The sequence below is a fragment of the Furipterus horrens genome, unplaced genomic scaffold, assembly GCF_987537825.1.
Source record: "Furipterus horrens unplaced genomic scaffold, mFurHor1.1.pri manual_scaffold_8, whole genome shotgun sequence".
Lineage (NCBI taxonomy): Eukaryota > Metazoa > Chordata > Mammalia > Chiroptera > Furipteridae > Furipterus > Furipterus horrens.
This window is the reverse complement of record NW_028327178.1, coordinates 51248276-51268701: the sequence shown is the minus strand read 5'-3', so window position 1 is coordinate 51268701 and position 20426 is coordinate 51248276. Positions and strand designations below refer to the sequence as shown.

At 36.1% G+C, this 20426-nt stretch overlaps 1 protein-coding gene across 3 annotated transcripts in view; it reads left to right on the top strand.

Annotated features, from left to right (window-relative positions):
• The window catches only part of PPP4R1 (protein phosphatase 4 regulatory subunit 1), an 88718-nt gene that overhangs the window by 38202 nt on the left and 30090 nt on the right, over positions 1–20426 (top strand). For all 3 annotated transcript variants that reach the window (XM_090285810.1, XM_090285811.1, XM_090285812.1), the window contains 3 exons: positions 2107–2234; positions 11875–12398; positions 19302–19474. In XM_090285810.1, coding sequence (XP_090141936.1) covers positions 2107–2234; positions 11875–12398; positions 19302–19474 — 825 coding nt within the window. The remainder of the gene's footprint in view (positions 1–2106; positions 2235–11874; positions 12399–19301; positions 19475–20426) is intronic.

Below are 20426 nucleotides of genomic sequence, written 5' to 3'. Positions count from 1 at the left end.
ACTTAATTTTTTTTTCCAGTGTGTTCTGTTCTTTTTTTATGCCCTGTAATTTTTTTGTTGGACACTGAACACTTTAGCTAATATATTGTAGCAAATTTGGGTACTGGTACCCTTCTTGGGCACTTAAAATTGTTATTTGTTCGTTTAGTGACTAGTGGAATACTTTAGTGGACTCTTACTTCCCCCTTCCAGGAGGCACAGCTTTGGGTATGCCCACAGTCACCCTGGAATGAGAGCATTTTAGCAGGAGTGGGAGGTTCACCAATTGAGGTTCTCTTGGTTTGTCTCTCCTGGCCTCACCAGCTGGGGCATGGGCTATTGGGGCCATATCTGAGGTACAGCCTCTATTACTCTAGTGGCCTTATGTAGAAGAAGCAGGCCCCTACCACTCCTCTGCACTTTCCCAGGACCTGGCCTCAGCAACAGGTAGTTGAGGGCAAAAGGAGAAATGCTGAAAGCTTCCATCTGAGATTATGAGGAGAGGGAGCCCACTGTTCTTGGATACAGCAGTCTGGAATGGAAGCTGTGGTCTTGGTTCAGATACCACAGACACTGAACATTTGTGAATTTTCTTAACAAGGTATTCCTTAATTTATTGTTTGCCCTTAGGGCCTTTTCCAGAGGTATTCAACGATGGGTGTGTGTGTGTGTGTGTGTGTGTGTGTGTGTGTGTGTGTGTTTTGTTTAACATTTCACTGGGGAGTGCGGGTCAGTGGAGCTCTTATGCTGTTGTGCAGAAGTTGATCTCAGGATATCACCATATTCATTTTCAAAATAAAATTATGTAAAGGAAAAGACTGTTGAGCTGTAGTACTATTTTAATGTTTTTGTATTATCTTGTATAAGATTATTGGAAAAGACTAGCTTATTTGAAATTTTCATTTTGAAGTTTTAACTACTTTACCTTCTTTTTGGCAGAGTGACATGCAGTATTTCCTGTTAATTTGGGAATAGATCTATATTAAACTGAAGGATTCCTTAAATCTCAGTTGTTGGAGTTATATATAAATCCTATGCCTATTTGAGACAAGCTCAGAGTTTTAACAATATTCAGAGTATACTGAACGCATGCATATAATTTTAAAAGTTACGCTTTTATGGAAGTATAAAGGGGAGAAATCTGTAAGTTAATATATATACGTTAATCTTTTTGCTATCACATGTATAATTCTAGCCTTTAAAAAAAATCAGTTGAATCATAACTTCTTCAAGCAGGTAAATATCAAAAATAGGCATTCTTTACATGTATTTACCTTTGTAAAATTTATACACAGCATGTAGTCTTCATTTTTAAACTTGGAAAAGGTATTGTTATGTCTAAGAGGTGTAATCTCAGAGAAATTGGCTTATAGTTTTTCCCATCATAGTTGCTTATGTTAGATTTTGTCCATTCTTCTACTTCCTGTCATAAAACCTCTCCTTTCTAAATGTTTGTGTTTTTTAATCTTGATTACAAACACAACAGGAACATAGTATGAAGTAAAATTCTATAACCTTTTCAGCTCTCCTACTTCAGACATTCATTGATAACAGTAATTATTGCTTCCAGATTTTTGTGAAACATACTTCAACTCAATATTACATTTCTGATGAGTGTCTATGTAATTCTCTTGCTTCCTTGTGTGGATATACAGTCTTTCCTATCTGAAATCATTAAATTGATTTATCTCATTTTGTGGATTTTATTGCTTTATATTTTCAATTTGGCATCTTGTTCTGACTGTGGGCACTCCCAAAGCTGTGCCTCCTGGAAAGGGGAAATAAAAGTCCACTAAAGTATTCCACCAGTCCCTAAACAAACAAATAATAATTATAAGTCCACAACACGACTTTCTTTAGTTTTGTTCCATGTGTTTTATAGGCTCTCATATTCATACTCTCATGGTTTAAATATTCAAGCCAGGAAAAAAAATATTTAAAGTAAAAAAGAGAAAATAGTTTAAAAAGAATTTTAAATTCCAGCTGAAAAATGATTTTTAGTTCTGAATCTGGTTTTCTTTTAGGAAAACTTTATTACTGACTTAAACATAACTTCATTCAGTATATGGAAAGTAGATTATGAATAAACCTGTGTTTTTATGTTTTACGATGGTTCTTTCTTCCTAGGTTCGCCAAGCAGCTTTTCAGTCCCTGGGGCCTTTCATATCTACTTTTGCTAATCCGTCTAGCTCAGGCCAATATTTTAAAGAAGAAAGTAAAAGTTCAGAAGATACATCAGTAGAAGACAAAAATAGGTATACTTTTTTACAACTTTGCTTTCCAGTTTTACTGCTTGGGAACCTTTTATTTTTCATTTTCACTATTTTATAGTGTGTTCTTTTTGGAGAGTTTATTATTTCTCTTGTATAAATGGGTAAATATTTTTATAGTTTTATTTTAAATAGATTTGTTAAACATTGTTTTGGTTAGTTGTATAGTAAATGATTAGCTGGAGATGCATAAGATACACTTAGCTTGATGCCAGGCACATAAAACACTGTAAAATAAAATGATAGCTACAATAACAGTTTAGAATAAATTTACTTAATAAATTATTTACCTAGTAAGTCATCTGTTGACACTTAGAATATATGAGGTAATGGTTATGCAATTTAAAGGGTGTGGTTTGTTAAGGATTAAAACCTAGTTTAGGAATATGTTTTAGTATATATAGTCCATTTCTTACTATTATTTTTCCTTCCAGTCAATTATTTAATTGTGGATCTTGGATTCTCTGCTACAAAATGATGATTGTAATCTCAGTTGAGGAGGAACATATTTTAATGGTTAGCTCCAAATTAGTTTACTTACTAACCAGAATATCAATTTTTAAAAAAATAATTTATTTGTTTGTTTGTTTGTTTATTTATTTTTAGAGAGAGGGGAAAGGAGAAAGGGAGAGAAACATCACTGTGTGGTTGCCTCTCACTCGCGCCCCCAACTGGGAACCTGATGTGCAACCTAGTCATGTGCCCCGACTGGGAATTGAACCAGCGACACTTGGTTCGCAGGCCGATGCTCAATCCACTGAGCCACAGCAGCCAGGGCTAGAATATCAGTTTTAAGTATATTAATCTAATAGGGCAACAGGTTTTAAAATGAAACTTAGAAGACAACTCTGATTTTTATTTTTAAATTTTTTTTGCATTTAAAAAATTAAATGGAATTTTAGGTTTTAAAATTTATTATAATATATACTTAGGAAAAACAATTCAAACCTTATTTAGTGCATGGGAAATAAGCACAAACTTTTGCAGGTGTGCACTTGAAATAATTGAATACCTGTTTTTGAAACAGTCCCTACTATAATGCTTGACTTACCATAGTGTCTTGTCCCTCCCTTATCATGATGCTAATGGACATTTTCTTCTGTAGGTCTTGATACTGTGATATTTGCTTTCTTGGTGTTTTGATTTGGCAGTTCTTCCTTTCTTCTCTGCTGCCTTGTTTTACCTTTTTGCCCGTTCTCCTACTGTCCTGCTGAATAGCCAAACAAACATGAGGTACTGTTTTTTGTAAAGGAAGAAAAATCACTCTAAACCTGCCTTCCTAGCAAGCACAGTCTGTGAATTCTTTTGAAAAACAGCTGCTGCAAGAAATTTGGCAAAAATACTGACTTGGGGGTGGGGGGATATTATCTGTTTTTCATTTTTAAGGTCAGTGAATCTTTTCACTATCTAATTTTACAAAGGCTATGATGTAACTTTTATTTATTTTTAAATCTGGAGCTAGTCTAGTAAAATGAAAATAAAAATTTACAGAATTGCATAGGACGGAGTAAGCAAACTTTCCATTAAAGGCCAAATAATTATGTTTTCAATCTCTATCATAACTACTCAACTCTGCCTCTGCAATATGTAGCTGCCATAGACAATATATAAACAAGTGGGCTTGGCTCTCTTCCAGTAATACTTTATTGACAAAAACAGTCGGTGTGGCTATCAGGGCTAGTAGTTTTGCGGACTGCTGGTCGGTATAGGACATTATTGGAAGAGCTATTTAAAGTTAGTTATCTTTTAGCTAGAAACCTTAATTTCTCTTCCATTGTAATGAGGTATGTCTTAATGTCAAGTCAGTACTATTTGTAGCATTGGATTTTCACTATATTATTTGACTTTATTGAATTGTGTTAATGGTATAGGGGAGGGAAGGGAAAGTTCCTGGTAAGGGAGTTGTGTTAAACATTGTAAAGACTTTTGTATAGTTTTACTTTCTGGCTTCAAAAAGAGTCATTCTATATATTATTAATCTTATAACCATTAGTCTGTTTGCCCTCTCTTAAATATTGCACTGGCTTTTGTTTTAAGCTGTTGAAACTGCTATTACTTAAGATTGGTTAAGCAAAAATTAATTGAGCACCTACTAAGAACCAGTTACTGTAGATAGAAATAGGCAACTTAGTTCCTATTTTCAAGGTCCTCTCAGTTTCTTAGAATTCAGATTTCTCAAGTATCTTAAAAAATAAGCCAGTTTTTGGCAATATATCTGCCTGCTACTTATTTATTGTATATTGTTTTATCTGATCCTGGAAACTTTTTATATCACTTAACATGCTTGAAGCATTTATTGATTATAAATATCTGGCTTTATATACAAAATTTATCTTTCACTTACCCCAGATTAGGCTATTAATGGTTCTTTGAAGGTGTTAATAAAGGGTACTTCCAGAAGCAGAGTTAAACATTCAAATTTGCATTTCTAAATTTTGCCAAACCAACAATATGTTATTCTCTGAATACATTGTTCTTTTTATTCTTCCTGCTTTTTATTAGGGAAGCCCTGCTGTTCTATTCATACCTCATTTAACAAAATCAGTGTCAGGATGTTTGCTGTCTCTAAACTCACTACCTCCAAGGATATTTCCCTATATTTTCAAGGAAATTCATAGTTTTTGCATCTTGGCTGTCAGTAGAACTGGAATGAGAACACTAATTTTTAATCCTATCTTTTCATTTGTGTGTTTGTGTATATCTGCAGTAGACTACAAGCTATCCAGTGTAGCAATCTAGTGTTTTATCTTTGTATACCTTCACTGGGCCTGGCACATGGTTTGCACATTGTAAACCTTGAATAAATTATTGTAAAGAAATAGATTTAATTTCAAAAGCCTTAAGTTACTGAGCTGCTTATGCTAGTTTTTGTTCATTTAGCTTAATGCCCAGTATGTGAAAGTAAAATTGTAATTAATTGCTACAAATTCAGAAGTATTTCACTGATGTTAAAACTTTATTTAGTTAATTCACAGTTCTTGAAAGATGTATCTTGGAAAGTATTCTTTGCTTTTATTTCAGGATACAGTGCTTCTTTAAGCAGATATTTATAGGTCATTTTATCCTTGAAATACATGAAGGAGTACTTATGTCCTTGATCCATGGTCTCTATTCAGGAACTCTGAAGATTAATTATAAATGAATTATAAACTAAAGGAAACATAGCGTTCTTTTTGAGAAAAATTTCTGGCTTACAGTCTGGTGCTCTTATTGCCTACAATCTCTTAGGATATAATTCTCACGATGCAGAATCCTGTGTCCTCAATTTTCAAAGCAATATTTGTTTGCGTCATGGCATTTGGAAGTCTGACAATTAAGAATATCAGAATTTTTGACATTTAGCAGCTTGATCTTGGATTGACTATTATCCAGTTTCAGGAAAAATATTAGTATTTAGAGAATTTATATTTATGACACTTTGAAGCGACTCTTATTCATACATGTATAATTCTTCCCAGAATTAAATACTAGGGAATTTTATTTTATCTCTTTAAAACTGTACTAGGAGTTTTAAGTTTGAACAAACTAGTAATTTTACATTAGTCAAATAGAATGACTTGGCCATTACTTGTTTTTTCTGCTAAGAGTATTAATATTTAATATTCTTAATTTTAATATTAAAATTTAATCTGAATGCTAAGGTGAATATAGTGATCAGGGAATTCAGGTCCTTGGAATAGTTTTACATACGAATGGCCTTTTAATTGAGTTGTTTTTGTATATTTTAAATTAAGCTTTCAAAAATTTATCAGATAATAGATGAAACCTTACAAGTTTTACTCATTTGCTCCCCACCCCCACAAAGCAATACCGTTACTATAATTTTTAAAATTCAGTTTGTGTGATAACAGAAAAACTACAAAAATAACACAAAGCATCTCATATATGCATTACCCAGATTCTCCAAATGCCAACATTTACCAATTTGCTTTATTCTTTTTTTTTCTGAATTCTTTGAGAACAAGTTTTAGACGTGATATTTTTACTTTTCAAAATATTTGACTGTATTTCCTCAAAACATAGACGTTAATATATAACCAATCAGTCCAATTACAAATATTAAGAAATTAACATAGATTCAACATTGTTGTCTAATCTAAAGACTTTATTCAGATTTTATCAATTATTCCACTAATGTTCTTTAAAACAAAAGAAGAAAGAACTTCTAATAAGAACAACAAAATCGCAAAGTATATAATTCATACACATATAGAAGATATTTGTTTTGCGTAATAGCACTAGCTTCAAGCACTGTTTTGGAGAGGGACAGGATCTTATAGGGTATTGAGGACAATTTCTCATTTTTATGAATAATGAGTAAATGTGGAATCTTGAGTCCCTAAAAGGCTTTGGGTTTTATATTTATGTAGTGCCAATGCTGGAATAAGAATCTAAGTACTTGTAATTCAGTCTTTTCACTGTTGTTAAATTTTATTACATGTGCATACTATATATTTTACAGTTATAAGAATGGAAGGACAACACCAGAATTTAAAATGCTATCACTGCTATGTTTTCATATGACTTAATAAATATTTTTATCTGTATTTAAAAACTTTTTAAAAATAATTATGTTTTTAAAAAATGTTTCTGAAAATAATGTGGACATACCATTAGATAGAGCCTAATCAGAGGAAAGTTGATAATTTCATGGAAACATATGCGGTCTGTCTGGAAAAAAGTCCAGCTGTTGTTAATATAACAAGAACAGTTTACATGACATTGATGTAACCTGGTACCCAAGGAGAGTGGACTGGAAAGCACATGTATGAGCACTGATGATGACTAGTCAGTGGGGGCGGTAGACACTATTGAGTGAGCATGTGTACTGTGTGGCCGTTGCATTCAAAATGACCAAGCGAGTAGAGCAATGAATCTGCATCAGATTTTGCATTAATCTTGAACAGTCTTCCACGGAAACTATTCCAATGATTCAGAAAGCTGCAGCTATGGGCAACTGGTGGTTGGCCGCTTTATCACAACAGTGTGCCCGCTTATGCATCATGTCTTGTGGAGTTTTTTAGGGAAACATCAAATCACCCAGGTAACTCAGCCCCCCACATCCTAAATTTGGTGCCCTGTGGCTACTGGTTCTTCTCAAAACCCAAATCACCTTTGAAAGGGAAGAGATTTCAAATTGTCGATGAGATTCAGGAAAAATACAACAGAGCAGCTGATAGCTATTGGGAAAACTGTGTGAGGTCCCAAGGAGACTACGTTGAAGGGGATTGAGATATCATTGTCTAACATAAAATGTTTTTTTGTATCTTGTATCTTCTTCAATAAATGTCTCTTTTTCATATTACATGGCTGGATACATTCTGGACAGACCTCTTATATGGTGACTATTTAGCATGCATGAGATATTACATAGGTATTAATGTCACTTTCCATTTTTACACAGTCCTTCTAGGCCTCCTATTTAATATTTTTTATTGTGTATATGTAAAGGCACATAATATTTCAAGGGAGCACATTTATTTATTTATTTATTTCTAAAGATTTATTTATTTATTTTTGAAGAGAGGGGAAGGGAGGGAGAAAGAGAGGAAGAGAAACATCAATCGGCTGTCTCTTGCACGCCTCCAGCTGAGGACTTGGCCTGCAACCAGACATGTACCCTAAACTGGGAATTGAATTGGTGACCTTTTGGTTCACAGACCAGTGCTCAATCCACTGAGCCACACTAGCCAGGACTCAAGGGAGCACCTTCAACTTTTCCCCCACACGCACCTTACAAATTTGCGTATATATCCATCCTTACTTCTCTTTCATGTTTCTTAAAAAGAGGTATCTCTTCATATGCCCATCTGTGTTCAACACCTATTCTTTCTGCTTTATCTGTTATTTCAGTAGTCTCCTTTCTCCAGTTCCTTCATCTTTTATGATCCTCTTTCACTAAGCCTAAAAATATGCTCATCTTTACCATCCTTTTATACACGAAAAAGGCCTTCACTCTTTGTTCTATATGACTATTGTGTTTTCCTTCATTTATATTTCTTGCCTCACATATAAGCCCTACATACGTCTCTCTGAGTTGATGACTTCCAGGTCGGTGTCCGGTGTCTGATCAGTTTCCATGCACATCACCACCACCTCTGACCTAGATACCCAATTTAGCCTATCCAAACTGGAACTCATTAATGTTCTCCTTAAATTGTTCTTGCATTTTTCACTTTTAGTTGGTGCTACCAGCATCTAATCAGTTGCTCTAGCCTGAAATCTGGATATCTTCTCAGATTCTTCCCTTTGTTTCCCCAGCATGCAGTAAGTGAACACATCGTACTGGTTTTGCCATCATTTTAATGTGTTTACTTATTCTGTAGCCACAAAGACACTGCCTTCATTCAGAAAGTCATCACTGTCTCTTACCTGCTCTTCTATGTTTCCTGCCTCTTTTCTCACCTCCAGACAATTTCTTTACTGCTTCCAGAATGGTCTTTCAGAAATAACACATCTAAAAATGTAAGTCTCTTAATTCCTACATTGTTTCCAATAGCCCATAGGATAATTCCAGAGGTATGTGTTATGGAGTACAGTGATTTCTGCAGTTTTTCATTCTTGTTGTCTGTCATTCCCTTTTCTTAGCAATGATAAACTCATTGCTGTTTTCTAATTGTTATACCTCTTCTATCGCCCTTACCTTTGCATATGTTTCTTCTTCCTATACATTTTCTTCTCCTTAGCCTCATAAACATTTATTGGGTCTTCTAAATACAATTTATATCATTTTCTCTAAAGCCTTTTAATTTTACCTCTTGTCTCCTCTGTTCAGTATGCATACTTCTGTATTTACCATTCTGTCTGGCAGTTATTTGCTTTTAAGGGTTTTTGTTGTTTATTTTTTAAGTATATTTTATTGATTATGTTGTTACAATAGTTTGAGTTTTTTTCCCTTTTGTTCCCCTCTGCACAGTACCCTTTCCCCCCTCTTTCCCTCCAGCACTCACAACCCCCCCTTAGTTCATGTCCATGGGTCGTGCATATACGTTCTTTGGCTTCACCCTTTTCTATATTATTCTTAACTTCCCTCTGTCTATTTTGTACCAACCAATTATGCTTCTTAATCCCTGCACCATTTCCTCATTTCTCCTCCTTCCCCTTCCCAGCTGATAACCCTCCAAACGATCCCCATACCTATGATTCTATTCCTATTCTGGTTTGCTTAGTTGGATTTTGTTTTTATTTTTTAGATTCAGTTGTTGATAGGTGTAAGTTTATTGTTATTTTAATGTTCATAACTTTGATCTTCTTTTTCTTAAGTAAGTCCCTTTGACATTTCATGTAATAACAGCTTGGTGATGATGAACTTCTTTATCTTTACCTTGTCTGGGAAGCACTTTATCTGCCCTTCCATCCTAAATGATAGCTTTGTTGGATAGAGTAATCTTGGTTGTAGGTCCTTGCTTTTCATTATCTTGAATACTTCTTGGCAGTCCCTTCTTGCTTGCAAAGCTTCTTTTGAGAAATTAGCTGATAGTCTTCTAGGCACCCCTTTGTAGATAATGCTCTGCTTTTCTCTTGCTACTTTTAAGATTCTTTCTTTATCTTGAACCTTTGACATTTTAATTATGTGTCTTGGTGTGGTCCTTTTTGAGTCTAGCTCATTTGGGACTCTGTGCTTCCTGGACTTGTATGTCTATTTCCTTCGCCACATCTGGGGAGTTTTCCTCCATTATTTTCTCATATAAGTTTTCAATTTCTTGCTCCTCTTTTCCTTCTGCCACCCCTATGATTCGGATGTTGGCATGTTTGAAGTTGTCCCAGAGGTTTGTAAGCCTGTCCTCATTTTTTTCAATTCTTGTTTCCTCATTCTATACTGGTTGACTGTTGTTTTCCTCCTTATGTTCCAAATCATTGATTTGAACCCCAGTTTCTTTCCCTTCACTATTGGTTTTATGTGGATTTTCCTTTGTTTCATTTAGCATAGCCTTCACTTTTTCCCTTTATGCATTTGCCGTACTTAAGCATATCTGTCAAGCCTGTGAGCATCTTTATCACCAGTGTTTTGAATTCTGCATCTATTAGGTTGGCTATCTCCTCGTCACTCAGTTCTCCCGCTGGAACCTTGATTTGTCTCCCTTTTGGGCCATACTTCCCTGTCTACTCATCTTCACAGGCTCCTCTGTTTCCTTGCCTCTGTGTTTTAGGTAAGCCGTTGCTCCTGTTACGTTTTAAGGGCAGAGCCTTAGGTATTCGTCAGTACAGGGCGATTTATTTCACCACATTGTGCTGTATGTGGGGGGATCAGAGAGGGAACAATGTCACTCGCTAAGCACTTGCCCCTTTTCCAGGCACTTCTCCCACTTTGTATGGGACTGGTCTGGCTGTCGTTCCCAGAGTGGGTGGGTCTGCAGATGTTCTAGGGCTGTGTGGCCCTTTAAACAAGCGGACACTGCCAAGAGACTGGCTGTTTCTTCCTCTATCCCAATCCCCACTGGTTTACACAGTCAGAAGCAATGAGGCTTTATTTTCCTTGGCACTGGGACCGTGAGCTGCATGATCTGTTCTGGTGCTGTGAGCACTCCCCAGGTGTCCCTCCTGACTTTTTAAAATATGTGACTGTGCTTTCCGGCAGCCTGCCACCGCCACCACACCACATCCCCTCCGCTCTGGCTCTGCCCCTTCTACCTGTCTGGATGAGTATTTCTTCTTTATTTCTTTGTTTGTTGGACTTCCATGCAGCTTGATTTTCTGGAACTTCTGGTTGTCTCTGGTTTTGAGGTAGTTGTATTTCTTCTCAGTTGTGGAGGGAGATGCAGCATGTCTGTCTAGGCCACCATTTTGACCGGAAGTTTGTTTTTTCCTTTGTTTTTTTTTAAATTGGCTTCTAGTTGTAATCTCACGAGTAAGAGCTACAGCTCATACTCATATGTGAATTCTCAATACCCATTTTATTTCCTGGTTCCTAGTAGGTGCTCAATACATATTTGTTCAACTAAATGATTCTAATAAAATGTAGGGGATAAACATTTACATAATGGATGGTGGTGATCAATGGTCTTTAGGAACTTGTACTGTCTGTCCTTATCAATTAAGTCATGGCTCCATTTTGGGAAAACCTCTGGGAGTAGAGCTAGAAAGAGAAGAGCTGGAAGAAATAAAAGTAACTTGACAGTTGAGTGGATTCTTACATATTTTGTGACATAGTAAATAAGATCTTTTGTAATGCTGTGCAGAGGTTTCTTCTTTTCTGTTTTATGTAAGCAAATATATCATTGGAGGAGAGTGGCAGTACCATGATCCTAAAAATCAGATGACTTAAAAAATGTGTCTATCTTAAAATGCCCTGTAGGAATGTATCTTTCTACTGTTTTTTAGGTTTTTTTAAAAAATTAAATTATCGAAATTATCATGGTATTGTAGAATCCCAGGATTCTTAAATGTTATCTTCTCCAACTAATAACTAATGCTTTAATATTTAGACTTAGGCTTAACAGATGTTTACATCTCTGAACATAGAACAACTGATGGAAAAAGAAACATCAGTAATTTACATAAACTCAATATATGTGGATAATTTGTAATTTTTAATATTTAGCTTGTCTAAATGCTTTATGTAATATGTCATTTCTTTTCAGTAATTTTTATACTTTTATTTTTTTCCCCCAAATGAAACTAAAAGGATCAGAAATCAAGAAGTCCCAGAGGATGTACAAATCAGGCCAGAGGATATTCCTTCAGATCCCAATATTAGTAATTCCAGTGTCAAACTGGAAAACACAATGGAAGATCGTGCCGACACTACTAGGAAGTCTCCAGGTGAAATAAATGTTCCCATGGACAGTTCTTTACTTTGTACTTTGTCCTCAGACTCTCATCAGGAAGCAGCTAGTAATGAGAATGATAAAAATCCTGGTAACTACAAATCTACATTACGGCCAGAGATTGACACCAGTTTACAACATTCAGCTGTCTTAGATCAGGAATTGTACAACTCCTTCCATTTCTGGAGGACTCCTCTTCCTGACATAGATCTAGATATAGAGCTTGAGCAGGGCTCAGGGAATAAACTCAACCCAGAGAGACCAGAAGAAACACCTGAAGTAACCATACCAGGTTCTTCAAACATCACTATGGCGACCAGGAAGGAACTCGAAGAAATGATAGAAAATCTAGAGCCGCATATTGATGATCCAGATGTTAGAGGTATGGAAGATTCATTCAAGTTCTTTATTCTAAAGTTTGTATGAAATGTTATTTTCTAACCTTTTCTTTTCCAGAATAGCTGCCTTATTAAATATAAATTTGACCATTGTCATCATGTCTTACCTTAATAAATATGATATGATTTTTAGGAAATTTCACTTAGATACATGTATCACTGTGTTCCTAACTGTCTCAGGTACAGGATTGTTGATTTACAAATCTCTGAAATTTTCACAATCATTCAAACAGTGTTTTACATTTACAATTTTAATCTTGTCATGCCTTAACGATTTTACTCTGGGTCTCTTTAGCCTTTTTATAAAATAGCAGTGGATGCAATGTTTTTCAAGGAAGGACCATGGTTTATTAACAATAGACAAAGATACTTGTTTTCCTGTGGAATATGATGTGTTTTAAGAGCTGTAGATGTTTGTGAGAATCGATTAGATTACTTTTCAGTTCTGACTTGTAGATCACCTAGATTTCTTTCATTGTGAATGACAGCCTGGATGAAAGTTGTTCTATGTTCAACTCAAAAGTTGCCTCTTATTAAGTGGAATATGTGTTCTGAATGTGTGGGAAATGAGAGGTCCTGAAGCAGTTGCCATTGTTCTGCTTGCTGGGGTTTGGGAAGTGATTCAAGTCCCTGGAGCCAGAGCCTGAGACAAATGGTATCTTTCTGCTCCTTTGAAGACTATGGTCTTCCTAATGACTCTTATAACTTTATTCAGTGAAATCTGAGATGCTATTTAAAACAAAAATAATTTGACAAATCCTATAATTAGAAGTATTTAGGATTTATATCTCTGGGACTTGTTCTAAAAGCTAAAATTTATAAACTATTGGTTTGTTCAGTGTAAGTAAATACCCATTTTTAAAGCAGATAAAGCAATAACCTTCCGTGTCCTTCTAAAACATACAAAACCTTGTGTTCAAACTTTGAAAATTGTATTAATGGTGATTAAGTTAGTAGTTATCTTTACTTGGCTTTAATTTATCATATTTTTAAAAGATTTTCTATTATAATTTTACATTTGGAGAAAAATGATTTGATTTAAGGCAAATTTCATATCCTTGGTTGTTGAAAGGTAATTTAATTGGCAGATAGTTTCATTTTTTTAGGTTTATTGGGACATAATTTATATCAGTAAAATTTAGCCTTTTGAATGGACAGTCCTGTGAGATTTGACAAACACCTACAGTTGTGTTTAACCACCACCACAGTCAAGATACCCCAGAACATTCCCTTGCCCCTCCTTTACAGTCAATCCTTTCTTCCATGCCCAACTTCTAGTACCCTCTGATCTGTTTTACCTCCCTATGATCTTGCTTTTTGCAGTATGCCACATACCTAGAATCAAGCCATAAACCTTTTTGAGTCTCACCTCTATTACTTAGCGTAATGTATTTCAGATTTATCCTTGTCTTATGTATCAGTAGTTCGTTCCTTTTTATTATATTCTGAAACAAGGGCAACAGAAGAGGAGTGAATATTTTCAATAGCATATCCTATTTTTTATCTCTCATGAAAGATTTCTTTTTTAATCCTCACCCAAGGACATGCTCGTTGATTTTAGAGTGAGGGGAATGGAGGGAGAGAAAGAGGGAGGGACATATCGATGTGAAAGACTAACATTGATCACTTACCTTTCCTATGTGCCCTGACTGGGGAACAAACCCTCAGACTAGGTATATGCCCTGACCAGGAATCGAACCCACGACCCTTTGGTTTACAGGATGATGATCCAACCAACTGAGCACACCGACCCAGGTGCATGGTGGATTATTTTATTGACTACCTTAGAACTTCACTTCCTTGCTTATTCCTCAATTGTGGCTTCTGTCATTTATTTATTTTTTACCCCATTGAAACAGCATTCTGCATTTTTGGACAACTTATGATGTAACAAGTACTGAGGTTTTTGTTTTGTTTGACAAATTAAAATATTCGTCAAAATCTTGATATTGTAGTCTCCCTCCATCCCCTGCACTCTCTGTCACCCCCAGGTGAGGAAAACTGAGAGACAGAATTACACCTAAAAGTAAAATTGTTCATAGATGAAGATAGTCAATTCTTTTTTATTGACTTATTTTTAGAGAGAAGGAAAGAGAGGGAGAGAGCTATCAGTGTGCTTGAGAAACATCAATGGGTTGCCTCTTGCATGTCCAACTGGGCACCTGGCCTGCAACCCAGGCATATGCCCTGACTGGGAATCAAACTAGTGACCTTTTGATTTGTGGGACAACCCACTGAGCCATACTAGTCAGGGCTGGGATAGTCAATTCTTGATAAATTTTTGTCTTTACAACTTTCAGCTTTTTGTTTAAGTTTTATTATTATTTATAAACTTCAGTTTTATTCAGTTGATCAAACTTCAGTAACTTTGATACTTTTTGTTCTTACACTCTAGTTTTTTGAAAAAGTGCTTTAAGCCTACTCTGGGAGCTCTTACTGTATTACATACAGTCTTCGGCAGCCGTCCGTCTCGAGAGAGGATGGTGTAGCTTCTTGAGAGTCTATCTGCACCGCCGAGAATGGTTGTGCAGTCCGACTCGGGAGTGACACGGTATCTGTCTCCTCCCGTGTTGAATCGACATCTTGCGATGACGCTGGAGTGTCCTCTCCAGTGAAGCTGAAGCTACAGAGCCTGGGCAGGGTGATATGGAGGGTCTGCTGTTGCCCATGCAGCAGACCCCCCCTCTCTTTGCAGCTGAAGGGTCCAAGGGAAAGACGGAGTCAATACAGCTTGGCTTCAGGTGCGCCGCAGGAGTTGCCGGTGTTGACTACAACGTCAAACCGCCTTAGGGACTCCGGCTCCGGATTTTCTGTCGGGGTTTACTCCCTTAGCCTTTCCCCTGAAGAGGTATGCCGCAAGGCAGCGGAGGTTTTTTGGAGTCAGAATTTTCCTTCTCTGATGTGCCCTGACTGGAAGATCGAACCAGCGACACTTAGCTCGCAGGCCGACGCTCAATCCACTGAGCCAAACCAGCCAGGACCATTACATGCAGTACCTTCTAGTTTTCTGACACACAGTAGGCACTTTTAAAATACTGACTTTTTAAAAACAAATAAGCTAAAAGTGATATGCATGCTTTGTTTTTTAAAAAGACCTACAGCCCTGGCTGATTTGGCTTGGTTGGGTGTCGTCTGCAGACTGAAAGGTAATGGGTTTGACTCCTGGTCAGGACACATGCCTAGGTTGTGGGTTTGGTCCCTGTTAGGGCATTGTACAAAAGGCAACCAATTGATGTTTCTTTCTCACATCAGTGTTTCTCTCCCTCTCTCCCTCTCTTCCTCTCTCTAAACCCTCTTTCTCTTCCACTTTCTCTAGAAGCAATGAAAAAATATCCTCCAGTGAGAATAAAAAGATATAATAATAAAAATAAAAATACCTACATGTATATATAAGTTTCAGTATATGACTTTGCATTTTCAGAAAACGGCTAATAGTTACCATATTTGACTTAAAATTGTATTGTAAAATTATAAGCTGCAGTTGAGAGATTTCAACACAAATACTATATTGTGATTTAATCACTTCTCTTTCTAATTTACCTCTTAAATCTGCTGGTTTTAATTTGTCATGTTCTTTCTGATCATTAGTATGATAACTTTCATAACATATCCACTGATTGATCGATTGAGTTAACATTAACTTATTGAGCACATACTATGTGCCTGGTGTTCTCCTATGTACTAAATATATTGCAGCAACAAACCAGACAAAAATTCCAGCCTTAAGAGAGCACAGAAGGGTGAGATAGTCCATTAACTGCCTGTGTGTCAAATATTCTACAGTAAAACATAGATTGGCATTGATGGGGATTTTCTGCTTAAGCTACAGAATTCTTAAGCATTTGATTTTATTGAAATCTGAGGGCATGTTTAATCCATGTTAATTTCATAGTTAATTGAAAATTTACTATGCCTTAATTTTCTATAGTGTTAGAAGGTGTTTTGAGTTTTTACAGGGTATACCTTAGTTCTAGATGCTTTTTTTTAAATTAATTAATTAATTTATTTATTTTTATTTATTTTTTAGAGAGAGGGGAAAGGAGAAAGAGAGGGAGAGAAACATTACTGTGTGGTTGCCTCTCACTCATGCCCCCAACTGGGGCCTGACGTGCAACCTAGTCGTGTGCCCTGACTGGGAATCGAACCAGCGACACTTGGTTCTCAGGCTGATGCTCATTCCCCTGAGCCACAGCAGCCAGGGCTAGATGCTTTTTTCTTTTGTAATCTATGATCATGGGCAGTCATTTTCTTCAAATTGTCAGGAAATATCTACATTTTTGAAAGGAAGAGCTTTAAACCAAAATTAGAAACTTAACTTCTGACCAGGGACCAAACTAGTTATGTTGCAAGTGTAAATTTTTTCTGCACAGTTGGGCAGTAGGACTTGAAGATCCCCTGCCCAGAGAATGAATCCCTTGCAAGGTGAACTCATCTTTTGCAGCCCTCAGTGCCACCTGCTCTTCACCTCATCACTGTTGGGCGGCACATGTCATGTAAGTAAGACTTAGGGATTTTTAATTTTAAGGCAGTCTTTGCTTCATGGTTTAACTCTTACCTTCCTTGAAGCATTGATTCACCCCCACCCCCACCCCCTGCCCTTTGGGAGTTTTTGGTCAGAAAATCTTAAGTGTTTCCACAGACCTATATATAATGAGATATTCCTTTTCAGGAAAAGAAAGCCCTTTCTGAGTTATAAGAGAAATAGATACTACATAAAAGGCCAAAAAGGGAAGTGGCAACATATGAAGGTGTAAGAGATCTTCTTTTCCAAAATACTTAGGGAATATGAGGTTTTTCTGTCTTTGTCCAGGACAGTTTCATATCCCTGGCCTTTGGTGTTGCCAGGCTGATTCAGGGTTGAATTTGAGCAGTGCCCGAGCAGAATGATTGATGCCAACTTGATTTACTACAACTAGGTTCATAGACTACAGAAGTAAAAATAGCCCTAGCTCACAAAATACAGATTTGTTTCCAGTTTAGGTTCAGGGGAAGAATTGGGCCTTTTTGGCAATCACGGTCAGAAAAATCATATTGTTCACTGATCAAAATCAATAAATTCTTAGGAATTTGTAACTAACCACTGATCTAGTTTTGGGAAAAGTTAGAGGTTATAAAGGTCTAGCTCTGCTGTACCAGCTGCTTCAGGGAAGGAGTAAAACTCAAAGTTCCCAGGTGGTCCCTATTTCTGAGCACAAATTACTACAAACTATGTTTTTTCACAAATCTATGGTTAAATGAGCTCTGGTAGCTGGGGTTTCAATCTAGATTGTTAGAAAATCGAGATCTTGATAAAGACTCAAAGAGTTTTTTTTTTCTTAAATTTGTTGTAGTGGTATAGCTTACTAAAATTTCGGCATTAGCTAAGCAATAGATTCTACCTCATTCTCTGCTGGAGAATTTAAGCATCATGTTTCCTGAGAAATCAGCATTAGTCTTTCTCTTCATGATCTTCGTATCAATTTTTTGAAGAAAATAACTTGAGTGTTACTTATTTAAACTTTTATGAATGTACAAACTTAAAGATGAAGCTTAACATAAAGAGGAGTATGTAGTTCATTTAGAGATAAATGATCTATATAAGGCATTTTCTGTGAAAGACTGATTTATGTATTAGGGATTCTCTCTCTCTCTCTCTCTCTCTCTCTCTCTCTCTCTCTCTCTCTCTCTCTCTCTCTCTCTCTCTTTCTCTCTTTCTCTCTCTCAGACACACGTCCACACACAAAACATTTTAACCTTTACGTATTGTGTAGTGTACTTTAGTACTATTTTGATTTTGTTTTTGAAACTAAAGATTCCAATAAAGGGAGCTAAAGTGGTTAAAAAGATTAGAACACAATGCAGCTGAAATTCTCAAAAGAATGAGTATATTTTCATGAGTAACTTCATGATTAAACACCTTCAATTTGCATACTTGATTTAGCATATAATGACCTAATAACCTAGAACCTCATCCTATATGTTTCTTGTATCTCTATTGCCAGGTACCCCATGTACTTAGACTAGAATTTCATTAATGTGTCAGTACAGTAGTAGGTTATCTTAATTAAATGGGTACTTTGCTTTAGGGCACATTTTCTAAGCTTTGTATTAAATAAATTCAAAGTTAAAATTTATGAATTTTTATATTTTTGAGTATTCAAGTGGCTTGTTACTTGAAGTAATGCTAAGCAATATTTTTGTTAAGTTTCTCATTTGTGGGGAAGGAAGAATGCTTTATCTCAGTTTTGAGTCACTTTTATAATGAGATATAACTCAAAACGGAGACAGTGTTACTTGCCAGATTTGAGAACTTGGTAAGTTGTTAGTTTGGTTTGCTGCAAGCAACACAGTGCTCATTGGGGATTCCTGTGTTTCAGACAAGTCACTTATTTCATTTTCAAAAAGAATTAGAAAAATAAACTGGAATAAGATATTAGATGTTTAAATGTAACTGTAACAAAGATCTTTGTAATTACGATTGTTTTATGTTGGCAGGGTTTGTAAAGTGACTGCTCTTCTGCTAAAATAGCTTAGTAAGTAAGTTTTATAAGTTCAATTCATGCACTACCAAAACATAGTTAACTCACACTGAAATTGACTCCTTTTAATAAACTGGAGGTACCTCCAAAACTAGATAGCATTTTTCTTTTCATACTAACGCAGAATAATGTACAGTAGTGGATAAACATTTTTAATCTAATGGAAGCATATTAGTTTTATACTTTTTTTCTCTTGAAGGACTAATGATTTACCACGATAGAATGTTTTGTTTTGTTTTGTTTTCAGCTTTTTGGTGGCAGTGTCAAAAAGTACACATTTCATTGATAATATATAATGCAAGTGGAGAAAAAACTTGCAAGCACATTGTAATTCTACCACTTATCATTCTTTCCCTATTCTGCCTATAGCACAAGTGGACGTTCTGTCTGCCGCACTGCGTGCTTCCAGTCTGGATGCTCACGAAGAGGCCAGCGATGCAGAGAAGAAAAGTGATGGTCAAGATGACCTGGACATCAGTGAGCTACCAAACTGTAAAATGAATCATGATGCCTCCTTGCCTTTAATCAGCGATGCGGTTGAGGTAACAAATTCAGTAAAGTGTTTATCAAGTGAGAGCAGTTTGAAACAAAAGTGTTTTGTTGGGAATTAATTATAGCTAATTACTTTCTAGTTAGTACATTCTATTTGTTGCTGGTTTTCTCAGCTCTCCCTTTGCATAAAGTAAAAGTAATTGTCACCACATCCTATCTTTGTGACATTAGTATTATGTTCAGTGCTTAGAAAAGTAAATCCCAATCCTGTCTACATGACCATTTTAGTTAGTAGCCTCGATGTTAATGTAGCTCACTGCAGTGAAATAGTCTTACTGGAAACAAAGCCCTTTATCAAGAATAACTCTTTCCTTTTCTTTTTGGAGAGGTGCTTTGTTTCTGATCGGACCATTTCACTGCAGCAAGCCACACAGTATTCTGAGCAGAAGATCGGGACTTGAGGCCATGTTGCGGAGGGCCAGTGGCATTATCTGGACTCTGGAGTGTGAGGGTGGGTACTGTTACTAGCATCATCTTCACTGTATACTTGGAGCTGTTCTGTATGATCCTTCCTTAATTTCCTACCACATTCCACCAAGCCAGCATCATTTGGTATCACTATTTCTGATCCCTTGTTTTTATAAACAGGGAGAAGGAATATACCACTGAATGCCAGAATCAAATGGTCAGAGATCATAGTAGCTTGAATGAAAAGCTCAGGAAAGAGTTCCTACAAGCATACATTGGGGATGGCTGTTTTGTTTTTTTGTTGGTGACATTTAGTATATTAGAAATCTTGTATAATATTGGTGGTTCAGAATGAAATCCTGACCACTAATTATCATTGGAGACTTGAATATTATGTTATCTTTGCATTTTGCAAGGTATTTTTGTTTTATTTTGGGTGTTTTGTTTGTTTGTTTACTGTTAAAAAAGTGTATTTGTGAAATTAGGAATAGCCAAGACTAGCATAAGTAGAAGAATAACTACATTGACATCCCA